A 14,365-nucleotide genomic window follows, 5' to 3' on the forward strand; every position below is an offset into this window, starting at 1 on the left:
AGGGACTAATAGTCATAAATTTTTAGAATATGTAAAAATATTGTGCATCTCAATTGTTGCAAAAAGGGGAACAGGTATACTGGATACCTAGAAGCTTTGCTTTGTGCTCTTCCCGATTTTTATGGGAAATGCATTCAGCTTCCTAATCCTAAAACTTTCTCTGAATTTCCTGAAATGTAGTGATCTTGAAAGCAACAGTCTCTGGAATTTTTCCTTCATGTTTTACTGAGCTCTGAGAATGAGAAGGTGTATTTGAGCATTAAATAAGAACTTTCTGATGACTGTGTGTTTAGTAGGAACTCTTCCAACTTTAATGTTAGTGTATATGCATACACATATATCTGCATTTTTTAGCCAAAAGAGGCTGTTTTCAGACCACAATGAATATGAAAAGGTCATTATCATCAGAGTGAAAGCAGTTAATCTTGAACTGGCCCATTTTCCAGATGGAACTTTGATGTGCAAAACTTCCCATTAGGATAAAGGTGAAGTCAAGTTCAACCCAGGAACATTAAAAGTGCTCCTTATTTAGATCTCCTTATTTCCTTAAGAAAAACTACAACCATTATGTTTTACCAGTAAATCTCACTTTGCCTATTAGAGGTTTTCCAGTCTGGAGCTGTGAGCCAAATGCCTACTTTAACTTTTCACCACTTAGTACCATGTATATTCTTCATTGTTTTTCCATTTGGCAGATGACAGAATAAAGCCGGTGGATACATACATTTTATATTAGCATGAGCTTTTAAAATCACCTAAATTATTGTTTTTATTAAGATTCCTATTCATAACATGTAGTGGTCATCTGTGGTAAGCACAGAGATACAATGCCATGAGCAAAAGTGGCAAGCTTAGAAACCTCAACAGTGTCTAATTAGTCTCTGAAGACATTAAATCCTATTTCAGAAGAAATCAGAAAGCCTGAAACACCTAGAAACCCTCAGGGATTCATGCTTGCAAGCATAATTTACTTTTGAGAAATACAGTTAAGTACTCTGACCTGTGACTTCTGGCAAACTCAGATACAGCAGCAGAATGCCCTCACCCTCCTTCCTGCTCCTTTTCCAGATGTCAGAGCTGGCAGAATGAAGCATCACAGCTCTAATTCACAATTGGACAAATTAACTTAAACATTAAGATAAAAACTGTGCTTAGATTCTTCTGAGTGTCAGCCAGAAGAGTTGAAATATTCTATTTTTGCTCTGTTATAAGGCCAGTAACAAACAGCTGGAGGCTGAGACAGTAACATCTTAAACTGCTGCAGCTGTTTACTTGGTGAATGTGAGCCAGGTCCCTCAAGTCAAGTTTTATTTTTTTTAAGAACATGTCAGTTAAGTTTCCATGTACTAAATTCAGTGACCTAACTGCTCAATAATTCATGTTTTTATATGCCTAAGTCAACAGAGGAACCCAACATCTACTTGCTTTTCACAGGGTAGTTGCTAACACTCTCTGAAAAAACAGTCCCCATTAAGTGTCACAGGTCATTACCAATAAGTCACTATTTATTTTGGAAGTTATACAGAAAACTATTTAAGTTATAGTTGGCAAATGTATCATAGATTCATATTGAAAAATACTTTGTCTTGATAGAAATACTTCAACAGAATCTGCCAATTTTTGTCAAACTTTGGCAGCACACACATGCTTACAGATTTCGGCATTTGCCTTAAAGGCACATTTTCATCATGCCTGTTTTCCTTGTAGCTCCCCTGGTTGGCACCCTGCCTGGCAGACTTCTGCAGAGTGAGGCCTCAGGTTCTCCAGACTCACAGAAGAGATAGATTCCATTAGTTTAGGGCTTTAGTGCTTAGATGCCCGTGCAAAACATTTCATTTCATGGAGCCTTTCAAAAGAGCAAGTTTGCAGTCTGAAACGAAAGTAGACTTTTATTAAATTCTTATTTGTGAGCAGCTGATGTTCAAGGTTGTAGATGTGCTTAGAAAGGCAGCAAAATAGTTTACTCTTCTTATGTGTGCTCCCTGTTCTTCACTGAAATAAAGCAATGATCCATCAAGAAGCACAGACAAATATAAACTCACCCAGTAGGCTCCAATTTCAGCATTGACTCAGTCCAGTTGCTAGAAACAAGGTAAGCAAAAAGCAAGGTGAAATTGCATCCGACTCACATGCCAAATTTGTCACCACTGGAAAGTGCTTGATCTACCAAGAGAGTTTCTCTTGTTTACATTTGATTTGGTTGAGTTCTTTCCTACCTGGCATATGCATGGGAAACCCCAGGAATATGAGATTTTAGTTCAGATGCCACAGTTCTGGTGAGGCAGAAGGTGCCTAGTGCAGTATATGCTTGACTTCCTTTGTTGCATACATTATGACCTACTTTTCTAGGGAAAAAAACCTAACTTGCTTTTCTATGAAAGTAGCAAGTTTAAATAAGTTTATGGTGCTGAACAACCACAGGTACTAGTCTTTGGACTATCTGCATGAAGTAGAGCTTTTCCAGGATGCCAATATTTTGGTACACCTAGCTGAATAATACTGAACCATAATCCATAATTACCCAACTCTGATCTTTCACCCAGTCTTATGGACTGAAGCAGTATATAGGGGTTAACCTACCTAGTGATTAATTCTTAAAATTTGTCTAGTAGGGCCTTTTTTTTCCTTTCTCCCTTATTTGAAAGGATGTATCTGTATCAGCTTGTTACCATTTTCTCTATCACATCTATGGACTTCATGGTTCAGGATAAATTCAGGTGTGCAGAAGAGGTGTTGGTTTATCCAATAATGTAAAGCAAATAATCTCTAAAACAAAAAGGACTGTTATTAAGACAAAAAACAGATAGCTATTGCCTTGACATGAGAACAGGATTTGCTATTTTCTAACTGCTGGAGAGGTGAGACTCTAGGAAAGCTTTTCAGGAGTGAGGAGGGAGGATGAAAAACACGAGAAGTATAATATCCAATTGGTTTTGGAGAGATCCTTCTAACATGAGAATGAGGAGTTCTGATACATATCTGAGAAAATGGGAGAAAAACACATACTGATGGGAATTCCTTTCCATCCTATGATGTGAAGATGTGGATGGATTGATGAATGGATGGTTGGATGGATGGATGGATGGATGGATGGATGGATGGATGGATGGTGACATGTGGCTAAGCAGCTGCATGACACTTGAGCTGTACAAATTGTACAAGTACAGGCTTTTGCTCACCTTGTTTTAGTTAAACTGGACAAGACACTGGATAAACTGTTTCTGACTTACCAAGGATTTAAGTGAAAATGGCAACTTAACATAAATCAGAAATTCTGATTTCCAAGTATGTGTTGGATACTTCTCTGCACTCCACAGCTAAGTTTTGGCACAATAAATATGTGTTCAGATATATGATTACCTGTACACATGTGCTTGATATGTATAGGATATGGTGTAGCTGAAAAGGAAATACCATCAACAGATCCTCAGATCAACACTTACATGCAGCATAACCACTGTTGGTTTTGTTTCCATGATGCATTTGCAGGAACTGTTATGGAAAATGGTAAAGGCCATGGAAATATTACCACAGAGTAGCTTACCATTCCATTTTCCTGAGTAAAAAATACAAAGGAAAATTATACAGGACAACACAACCCCAGATTTGCTTCAGTACACTTTGATGCTGATGTGTCTGGAAGAGCAAGATCCCATTTAGGCTACAAGTTAGGAATCAGTGAATTCATCTGTCTGGCTGAAATGCAAACAGTTCAAATTTCACAGTGTAATATTTTTGAACAGCAGCAGGGAAAATTTTAATGTATTATATTGGCTGTTGGCAGATTATTTTTTGAAAAGCATTGAATATTTGCACAAGTGATGAAGCAAGCTTCAGTGCTCAAAAACCTCCACAAAAACAAAACAGGCATGGAGAGGAAGAAAAGTGAAATGTGCCCCTAGTAATAAGAGTTCCTTGGAAACCATGTTTAGTAGCTAGTCAGAATGTCTCAGAATAGAAATCAATTTATGCTTTTGTCTCTGCTCCACTGGCAAACAGTTTACTGAAAGTGCCCCATGAGATTGAAAAAGTTTATTAACATAGGTCTGTGCTTAGCAAACTCATGTGCATGCTAAGCATTGTTATGAAAGAATTCAGCAGACATGGGATTTAGTAGAAATACTCAGTAGAACTTTCCTTCAGTGAAAGTTGCAGGTTTTGTTTTTGTCACCCAGCTTCTTAGACATGCTGTTGGAAGTTACAGTGGTTTGCTTTCTCATTTAGTTTCTACACTACAGTCCGTGCTTAAGAAGAGAGTGCCATTATGCTATTTGATATTTCTGAGAATTTATCTGTGCTGTTGAAAACTACCTTCACTCAAGAGTTAGTACACTAATTGTAAATGAAACCAAGTCACTAATAAAATTCCAGCTCACCTAAATTGATCAATATGAAAGCAGAGCTTAAATCTGTTACTAGTAAATACCAAGGGACAACAAAATTAAGGCACTTCTGTGATGTCCAGGCTCCTTATGAGCATTCATGATATCAGCATCTGAACAAAGTTTATATGAGTCTGGTAATTCTCCTAATTTCCTTTTAGAAAAGTTAGTTTATTTGACTTGCCCCCTGGAATGCTCATAGAATGGAATATATGTAATCTTTCTATATCCATGAGTCCACCAGTGCATCTATAAGTGGATTTACTTTTAAATATACTCAAGCACATACACTTTTACTGACAGAAAATTTGATAATCAGCCCAAAGCTATTTTTATGTTTACTTTACAGTCAATTGATGATTAAGCTTAAGACTGAAAGAAAATAAACAATGGCCAATGATTAGCCAATTTTCAGTCTCGTAGGAACATCCTGACAGAAAATATAGGTATGGCAGAAAGTACAGCATGGCAGAATAGTTGACACATTTGACCTTGCCTGACAAGAGCTGCTTCAGAACATGTCAAAAGGCCATGATTATGAGACCTAAAGCAGAAAAATATTTTGGTTTTTTTTGGAAGTGGGAGTAGGGAAAGAAAGTGGGGAGGAAGGAGAAGAGATTTATAAATAATTTTTCGCAATACTTTTTAATTTCCTAGACTATAACTTTTTTCTGTTTGAATAGAGGTGCCTTTTCTTCATTTCCTCTATAGTACACACTAACTACCCAGCAGAGGTGCAAAATACTGAGGAAAAATTCTTCTGACCTTAGTGATGTTATGTATCTGGCAAAAATTTTCTCAGGACAAAGCTCTTCTTCAATGAAAGAATGGATTTATCTAGTGAAGAGCTCATGAGTCTAACATAAAGCCAATATTTGAGCAGTGGTCCTTTACCATATGTAAAGGTCCAAAGCTCTCACCTTTGCATACTTCTGCTTCTCATCCAATCTATCTTTAAATTGTTAACCTCAGTTTTCAATAGCTATATATTAACTGTTTTTTTTCCACGACAGACCACAGCATAGAATAAATTTCAGCTTTTCAGTGCGTTACTCTGTCACGTGTTTTTATAGTGCAGCCTGAATGTCTCTCACTGTTAAAAGTAAATGTCTTAGCATTGGTAGTCTAAGTAATTGTTAGAAATGACAGTATCTTTAAAGGAAGGGCAATACTTTGTCAGTTCAGTGGAACTCAGTAGAAAAGCACAAGCAGCACATTTCTCAAAAAACTAAAATTCCTTTAACACATTCTCAACTTCCCCACTCCCTCAGCGTGTTTCAAATCTGACTGAACAAAATCAGTCTGATTAGGTTCTTGTAAAATATGTGTGATAGGTACAGGGGTTATCCAGTAGCATTTTCCCACCCAGCTCCACACTGTCTTCTTAATGATTAATAAATTTATTCTACATACTTCTGGTGCCACTCCAGGATTGCTTTAAACAGAAAGTTTCATCAATGAACCTATTTTAACAAGACTTTTATTGAAAACATACATAAAGTCAACACGTTATTTAGCTTCTGAATGTACATATTAGAGAATATTCATAATAGAGAAGAATATTTTAAGAAAAGGAGAAATACAACTGACATGCTGCAGTTTATATTTTACTAAGGCATTTAGGCTTAAGAGCAAGTTATACTGTGTGCATGTGTATCTACATACACAAACACACAAATACACGTTATCTGATTTGAAACTGTACAATTCTATTCTTATTTTTTGCCTTTTCTATTTTTAGAACACTAAATAAAGCTTTTATTCAAATGGTAGAAGTTGTTCACAGAACAGCAGTTATAATCTACTCTTCAAGAGTTTGCTTACAATTACAATACTAACGATGCACAAAAAAAACCCGAGATCTTCACGGGAAAGTTCTCTCTTACCAAAATGAGGCTCAAGTAAGAAAAACGCTAGTTTGAAAAGGCACCGTGGAGACAGGTTTTAATACATTAAATACAACATGAATCATTCACAATAACAAGTTTAGTGTTTCTGGGAACTTTTGTAAATACAACACAGTTGGTCACAGAAAAATGTTTCTGTTGATTTGTCTTGGCAACTCAGATATATCAACAGTGTAACAGCATAACAGCTTTGTTCCCATCTGACAGAAAATAATGGCAGTTCTGCAAGGCAAACGTTAAACCTGACCGTATGTATTTATTAATTCCACAGTGTTTTGACAGATTATAGGGGATGCAACTTAAAGGATGCTGACACGCTCACTGAGGGCTTTCATTTCTGTTTCTTCTAGCTTGGTGTTTTCGTTATGGTTAGCACTTGGACTGATAAGGTGTGCTGGATACTGCAATCCATGTTCTTCTGAATACTGTTCCCACCGGGAGTCATCACTTTCATGGGTGATGTAACGTTCCCCCATTTTACATTCCAGTTCCCTTAAATCTAACCAGGTTTGGTAGTCCTGAAAAAGAGTAACAGTATTACTTTTAGATTTCCTAAAATAAATTCTATTCCCTTCTGCTATCCGTAACACTCAAAGTGCTATTAATTCAGCTATCTAAGGGTCATCCCTATTGCTCTAGAATGGAAAAATCTTATAAGATATAAATGTGAAATCTGCCTAAAGATATAAATTTCATCTCTAGAGGATTTTTTTATAAATTAATTTTATTAAATTGTTACAAGTATATAGTATTGAGATATTACAGGTTGTTTTGCAAAAGGTACAGATATGCACAGATTTCCATAATATCTAACTGAAGCATGGTGGTAAAGCAATTCCTCATTCTAGTCACAAGGTGAATAAGGAAGAAGTATCTTTAAATCATACATGTACATTCTAGTGATCTGTATCAGTCAAGACAGTTGAGTCTGCATCTCAGTATAATGATGCAGAACATAAATTCAGCTTGGGCTAGAAAAAACTCCTTTTCCGAACTTAGGAAATTACTGGTTTGCTCAAAGAAACGTGTAAGTGTAAACATTAAGGTAATTTGGAACTCCATGTTGAGTCAAATACAAGGCTGGAAGTTAGTTTGAGTCTCATGCTGTTTAGACCATCATGCATTGCAACCACTCATCTGTCCAAAGTATACAAGTTTAATAATTTCTTTTCTTGTTCCCATCCAAAGCATGCATGAAACTGCAGTAACAGAGCCAATCCGAGCCTCATGAGACTAATGTCTCCTCATGATCCTGTTTTCTTTTTTCTCCTTCATCTTGTCCCTGCCTAAGACACAATCCTAACTACATAACCAAAGCACCACAAAGCCCAAACACAGTAAATGCATAAAGCTTTCATCTTTAGTATCTCATACACTTTGGCCTATTTCTTAAGAGTCATCCTCTCAGAGAACACCACTAAGTCTCACTGCCCTGTAACACTGCCCTGTAAGGAAAAATAACTGCTGTTATCTTTCCTTAGCTTGCAAGGTAGGACTCTTCTAGACAGAGGTCTCATCCCATTCCTAGTGCTAGAGCTGCTGCTGAACTGCCACATCTTAGTTCACTTCCACTCACTACTAAACAAGCAATAAAAGTGGATATAGAGGAGAAGGACCCTGTCCTGTCACATGAGATAGCCAGCATCCTTGCTGCAGACCTTCTTCTGCTCCCCAAAGACTCAAGCACAGGCATTCTGCAATTGCTGCCAGGGAGAAGAGCAGTCTTGGAGGGAAAAAATAGTGAGGGGCAGGAAATCTGAGAGGAAAAAAGCAAGATCCAGATAAATGTCCCTGAGAAAGGTGGAGTGCAGTGGTTACAGCTCTTTTCCTCCCATACCAGAAGGTCAACATCTACTTTGAGACACAGTATCAACTATAAGATACTGCAGCAGGACCCAGTTTTCTATTTTGATAAAGATTCCTTTGGGATTGGGGATTATGCATCTGGTCTATCCCATGCCTGTGCCACAATTACTTTCCTAGATGCAAACAAAGCTCCCTTGGGAGATCTGAGATGCTGATGCACCTGTCTGGCCTCAGCCCATCCTCACCTGCAGGGAGGGACCCAATGCCCTACCTGGGCTGCCCCCTCCTGCTTCCCTGCTCTGTCTTAAGCCTTAAATTTGCAGTGATTTGACTGCTGCCAGGATAAAAAGAATTATCATATCATACGGTGAGCACAAGACAGAGACTGCTAGCATCTTAAAAATTCCTTACATCTCAGTTTTTAGTTGAAGAATTCAGTTGAATGTGATTAATGTATTTTCCTAGCAAGCACACAAATTCAATAGCATTTGTGATGACTGTGAAACGAAAGCCTGCTGAATAATTTTAATAAGAAGTGAATCAGAGTAAACTCCAGGCAATGAAATAATGTAAGTCAAATGACTACAAGGAGTTTTTTTTATATACATAAATTTCTCAGTAGACTAATACAATAAAATATTTTTGTGATGTATTTTGAAAGCATGAGACTGTTTAGTTGTAGAATCTAATACTTCAGAAATTAATTAGAAATTAGAAAATAGGTAAATCGGTGAACAAGCACAAGGCTCTAAGGATCTAAAAACATCTTCAGGTTTGTAGGTTTTCTTAGATTCTACTGTGCTTAATGAAGAAGATTTGTTATATGTTTAGAGTCTAAATGCAAAAGTAAAAACAAGAAATTTGTAGAAATACCTGTAACCATGGGTGGCTTAACGTTTTGTCCACACTGTAGCGCTTTCTCATTTTCACTTGCAACAAATTGTTTATGAGATCGATGGCTGAAAAGAAATAATATTGGAAAATGTCAGTTTAAGTGTATTTGTCTCAACTAGGACGTGCAAACAGAGAGCTACACAGACATGGTAGTTGTAAAAAGAGGGCAGTTATCCCTTCTTACTTCAGCTTTTTACAAACTGCAGTCAATATTGATGTACCTGAGGGTACCCATGCAACCCTTCCTAATGGGATTACAACTATTTTACTGAACAGTTGCCTGAACGTAATTCTCACTTGGATCCTGCTCAAGAGAAAAAAAACTCATGTAAGTGAGGTCTACAATAGTGTGATTTGACACATAGTGGCAACCAAGACGACCACCGAGGCACAGCTGAAATGCAAGGAGCAGGTTTATTCCATGACCTCAGCAGCACAGACACGGGGACACAGCTCTGTCAGGCTCAGCTCACCCTGGCACAAGGGTGGCACTGCCTGCCCCGACACATCACAGGGCTGTGGGCACCCACAGTTTATCTCAAGGCTGTGCTCGGTGACCTCTCCCAGCACGGGGCTCAAGCCTGTCTGTGAGAGTGTGTTATCTCTGCTTGGGAATTCTGCTTCTCAAAACAGGCAGAGGATGGGCAACACTAGGCATAATATATAGAGTTTTCCCACACACATTCTTAGCAGCAAGGTGCAAGGCCACTTTGAGTGAAAATATTCCCTCATTACCAAATCTTCCAGCTTTAACATTTTCCTCCCAAGAGCAGTATTCTTCAGGTACCACAGTAAACAATATATATGTATATATTTTTCTGAGACTTTCAGTGTCACTTTTAGCTGACAGCAGCACTTTCCCAGTCCCTGAGTGAAGAAATCAGGTTTTGTAAGTCACCAAGTCCTGCAATACCATTCTTCTGAACTGAGCATTGCTTCTACTTGCTAGTCAACAGTCGGCAGTTTCAGAAAAGTGAGAGAGCTTCTTTGACAAATTGGATGATTTCTATGGTTTTGGAGTCAATGATTCACTGAGGTTCACAGAATCACAGAATGGTTTAGGTTGGAAAGGTCTTTAAAGATCCAACTCTCCTACCATGGGCAGGGAGACCTTTTACTAGACTGGATTGCTCAAAGCCCTGTCCAACTTGATCTTGAACACTTCAACAGATGGGGCATCCACAACCACTCTGAGCAACCTGTCCCATTGTATCAACATCCTCACAGTCAAGAATTTCTTCCCAATATTCAACCCCTTCCTAATAACCAACCTAAACCTACCCTCTTTCAGTTTAAAGCAATTACCCCACGTCCTATCACTACATGCCTTGTAAAAGGTCTCTCTTCAGCTCTCTTTTAGCTTCCTTTAGGGAGTGCAAGCTGCTACATGGTCTCCCCTGCAAACTTCTCCAGGCTGAACAAATCCAACTCTTTCACCCTGTAGGTATGTATGCTGTGGTGCCTGAAGGGATGAGGCCTATGAGCCAATGATCAGTGCATGGAACTGAAATGAGTGACCCATTTGGAAAAATCTCTGGAATGAGATTGATGAGCTTTGAATGAAACTACAAAAAAAAAAAAAACCAACCCCAAACAAACAAACAAAACACATTAAAAATTTAAAAAATGAGGCTACAATGAAAGGTTAAATCCTATTAGGTGGTGCTAAATGTTGAGCATGTGTTCCAGTGGAATGTTACTGTTATTTCAGAATAACTGACTAGCTACAAGGAATGATAACATTTCTACAATTTTTCCATTTTGACACATTATCCTTTGGCATGTCCAAAGTATGCTGGTTTACATCTTTATTTCTCTGTTTATATCATGGTGACAGGGAAAGATGGTCTTGAAAGTATCACAGACACACAGCATCACTGAGGGGCACTGGGTCTGAAACACATCAGATGGATTTTGTTGCCAGCTGGGTATTAAAAGGAGCTGAAGCTTGTCTGCTTCAAGAGCATGAGATGGGACAGAATTCTTTAAACCAATTATCTCTGAGGTTGTATTTTGCACAACAATATAGAAAAGCTTTTCTTTTTTAACAGAGACTTCCTCTCTGCAGGCTCAAATTGCCACCTAGGGCTTTACGTGTGTTTCTGCCATGGGGCAGTACACAATGAAACCAATGTCCAGGAAAATGGGAATGTACATGGCAGTCTATCTGAATTTATGCAGTTAGTTTGACAGACAAACCTATTCTTAGCAACAGAAGACTAACACTAAGGCAGCCCAGACTTCCTGATGATGAATACCATCTTGGAAATCAAAGCAATCATGGAAATGATAGAAAATAAATCTCAGGACTTTTGACAAAGAAAGCATTGCCAGAGGCGCCAAGCCATTCTTTTCCTGGAACAGATGGTCCTAATTTTACTTTTCTGTTGTGGACAAACAGATTCTTATCTACTGTATCTTTCAGCATCAAGTACAATTAATGCTCAGTTCTCTAACTTTGTGTTTATTTTGTTCCCTCTCAAAATGCTGGTGAACTGTATGTGGGGTAAGAAACTCAGTGGATATCCAGCAGGGCCATTACTGACAGATGGCATCATTCTTGACACTCATTTGTTTTCCAAAAGAATGGGGTTAATCTTCTTCCCCTTGATTTGTAAGAGACATTCTCAAGTTCCAAGCTATGGGGAAGTGACTGCAAAGTCAGTCATACAGGACAGTTTTGGTATCACCTATCAAAAATAATGACTATTATTTTTATCTGATGCTTCCAAGGGGAAAACAGTCCCTCACCTACTGCAGTATATATCCAGGTATCAGGAAACATCAGCATTTTCTGCAACACTGTCAACTTACCCTTAAATGCAGCAGAATTACAGTAAGACTTTAGTCTGTCTTTTGATACATAAGCCAGTGCTGAATGTGAATTTAGTAGGGCTACCATTTCTTTATTATTTTCAGTGGTATTTGGATGTGTATGACCTTCAGAGTTCATTTTTCAATCATTTACTATGAATCTCAGTTTGGAAAATAGGTCAAGAACTCGATGAAAGGGTTGACTGTCCTGGTAACTGCTGTGATGTAGGTGCACATATCCCAGCATGTGCCTCAGGAACTGTCAAGTACCTACTGAATGTTCTTCTTGCCACTGAGGACTGATAATGTCTCTGTTACATTCCTTCTGTGCAACCCATTGGAAGCAGATATGACTGTGAGCCTTACAAGTGATGAAATCATATTTAGCTATTCAATCTCCCTCAAGTTACAACAGGATGCAGGGCCCCTTTGCCCGTTTTTTCACTTCAGGACAAAGATGTATTACATGTAATAACATATTTCTTTGTATTCTTGGGGGAAATTGCCAATGGCTTGTTGAACAGACCAAAAAGGCACTGGCCTAGAAAAAATCACTAGAGAAGGTGCACAAAAAAGATAGAGAAGAAAACTATGATGAGAGTGACAAGGCAGTTTTCCTGGATGGTTACAATTATCAGAATTGAGCAGTCGAGAACCATTTACACAGATAGTCTGCTTGTTTCACCACTGGAATATTGCTGTCTCTCTAACCAGTTCTACTGTTTTAGTTTTTTATCTAGGGTTCTTTTTGCCAGGAAAGTTTTGCCTATCCCTTGCCTCTTAAGAAATAAGCACAAATAAATAAATAAATAAGCAGAAATGCAACACGACTACTAGAAGTACACATGAAGTAAAAACTCAAACTATCTGATACAATTTCATTTGCTTTATAACTCAAAGTTTTCAAACTTAGGTGAAGGAAGAAAACACGAGCTTCAACAGCAAAGAGTCTTTGCTTCTTTTTATCTGTAGCAATAGTACTTTTACACTATTTTTACTTTTTATGCAATTCAAGAAATGCCACTTCTTGAACTTTTGTAAGAGTTCTGTCTGAGTAACAGAAGCCAAGATGCAAGTGATATATGCAGGCAGGGCAACAAAAGAACAGTGCAGTGAAAAGCAAAGAAGAATTTATGAAGCTTAATAATGACATTGTGAGTGCTGGAATTAAAATGCTTAAAAGACGTGGAAAGTTCACGGTTTTTCTCTCTGTTTAAACTCACAAAAACCCCATCCTGTTCTGACAGTGGCCCTACAGCCACCATTTAGAAAGCTTAGTCTGGCTTCAATTCATGTAAAATGAATGAACAGTGAGATTCATGTTGACTCAATTTCTGAATTAAAAAAAGAACAAAATCCTCACTTAATTGCTTGATTAAGTTTTGAGTTGTACTGCCTAAAAATACTGAAGACAAAAATTTGGAAGGTATTAACATTTCTTCTAGACATACAACGTCAGGGGACAAAATTTGGGCATCATCTGTTGCAAAATTAATTATTCTGTCGAGGAAGATAAAGCTGTTTTGAGAAGAGCATAGTAACTATATAGTATTTTTAAATATTTTTATGCATTTGTACTGATTTTTTTTTAAATCAGGTTTTAAAATAATCCTTATCAGACATTTTAAGAGCTTTATAAAATTTTATAGTATTCCTCTGTAAAATCAAAAATTAAATAAATTCAGAGCATTAAGAAAGACTGACCACCTATGGTCTGCACACCATCTATGGGAATGCACTAGCTCATCACCAAGAAGGCAACCTGAGTGAAAGTTCTGAGACGATTATGGAAGTGCTTTTTCTAACATTTTTATGGACTCCTGTTTACCTTCCATGATAGTGCAAGCAGTCAGCTGAGGAAGTACAATGCTCCAGGAATTGGAGACTTTGTTAAAGGGAATAAACTAGCCAACTACTCCAGCAGAATGAGTACTGGCCTTTCAGATAGGTGATCATTCAGCAGAATCCCCAACAGGAAAATTTAAATGCGAAATTTAAAAAGCTCTGTATCCCTTTGATTTTAGGAAAGATGGCTCTTTAGTTTCAGTTCACTGGAAAGAACCTACACAGTCAGGAGGTTCATGACTCTATACTGCTTATGCAAGTTTATTAATGTGGTAAATAATTAATAGTTGTACAGACAAAGTCACAATTTTCACTCTAACTATCAAATTAACACAATAATTACTTTTCACAGGAATGACTGCTTTAACTCAATTAGGATGTGACCTGCATATAAATGTCAAAGTTTACAAAATATACGAAAACCCTATTACAAACATATCATTCATTTAGTCCTTCCCTACAGATTTAAATTTTTTATGTAGGTTATAAACAAGAAATCCCCTTAAGGATATTAAAAAAAAAGCAGTCCTAAATTAATGATAAATTTATAACTGATTAAGAATTTTAAAAGTACACTTAGAATACTACCTACTTTTACTGCCATCATTTGTACAAATTTAAGCTGCTGTCACTAATATAGGAGGTCCAGGACTTCCTAGGCCCTGGATTTTTCTAAGAATAGGTTAATTGATTAGAGGTCATCATTATTATATTTTT

The 14,365-nt window shown here is 37.5% G+C and overlaps 1 protein-coding gene and 1 long non-coding RNA gene across 3 annotated transcripts in view; one reads left to right on the forward strand and one right to left on the reverse strand.

The window, feature by feature from the left end:
• LOC148223353 (uncharacterized) overlaps positions 1 to 14,365 on the forward strand; it is a 241,709-nt gene that overhangs the window by 158,829 nt on the left and 68,515 nt on the right. The window lies entirely within an intron of this gene.
• PRKD1 (protein kinase D1) overlaps positions 5,845 to 14,365 on the reverse strand; it is a 114,712-nt gene continuing 106,191 nt past the window's right edge. For both annotated transcript variants that reach the window (XM_014891429.2, XM_088167220.1), the window contains 2 exons: positions 8,969 to 9,054; positions 5,845 to 6,807 (listed from right to left, as the gene is read on the reverse strand). In XM_014891429.2, coding sequence (XP_014746915.1) covers positions 6,589 to 6,807; positions 8,969 to 9,054 — 305 coding nt within the window. In that variant the 3' untranslated portion in view covers positions 5,845 to 6,588. The remainder of the gene's footprint in view (positions 6,808 to 8,968; positions 9,055 to 14,365) is intronic.

Source organism: Sturnus vulgaris, chromosome 6 (genome assembly GCF_052056855.1).
Source record: "Sturnus vulgaris isolate bStuVul1 chromosome 6, bStuVul1.hap1, whole genome shotgun sequence".
NCBI classification, from domain to species: Eukaryota; Metazoa; Chordata; class Aves; order Passeriformes; family Sturnidae; genus Sturnus; species Sturnus vulgaris.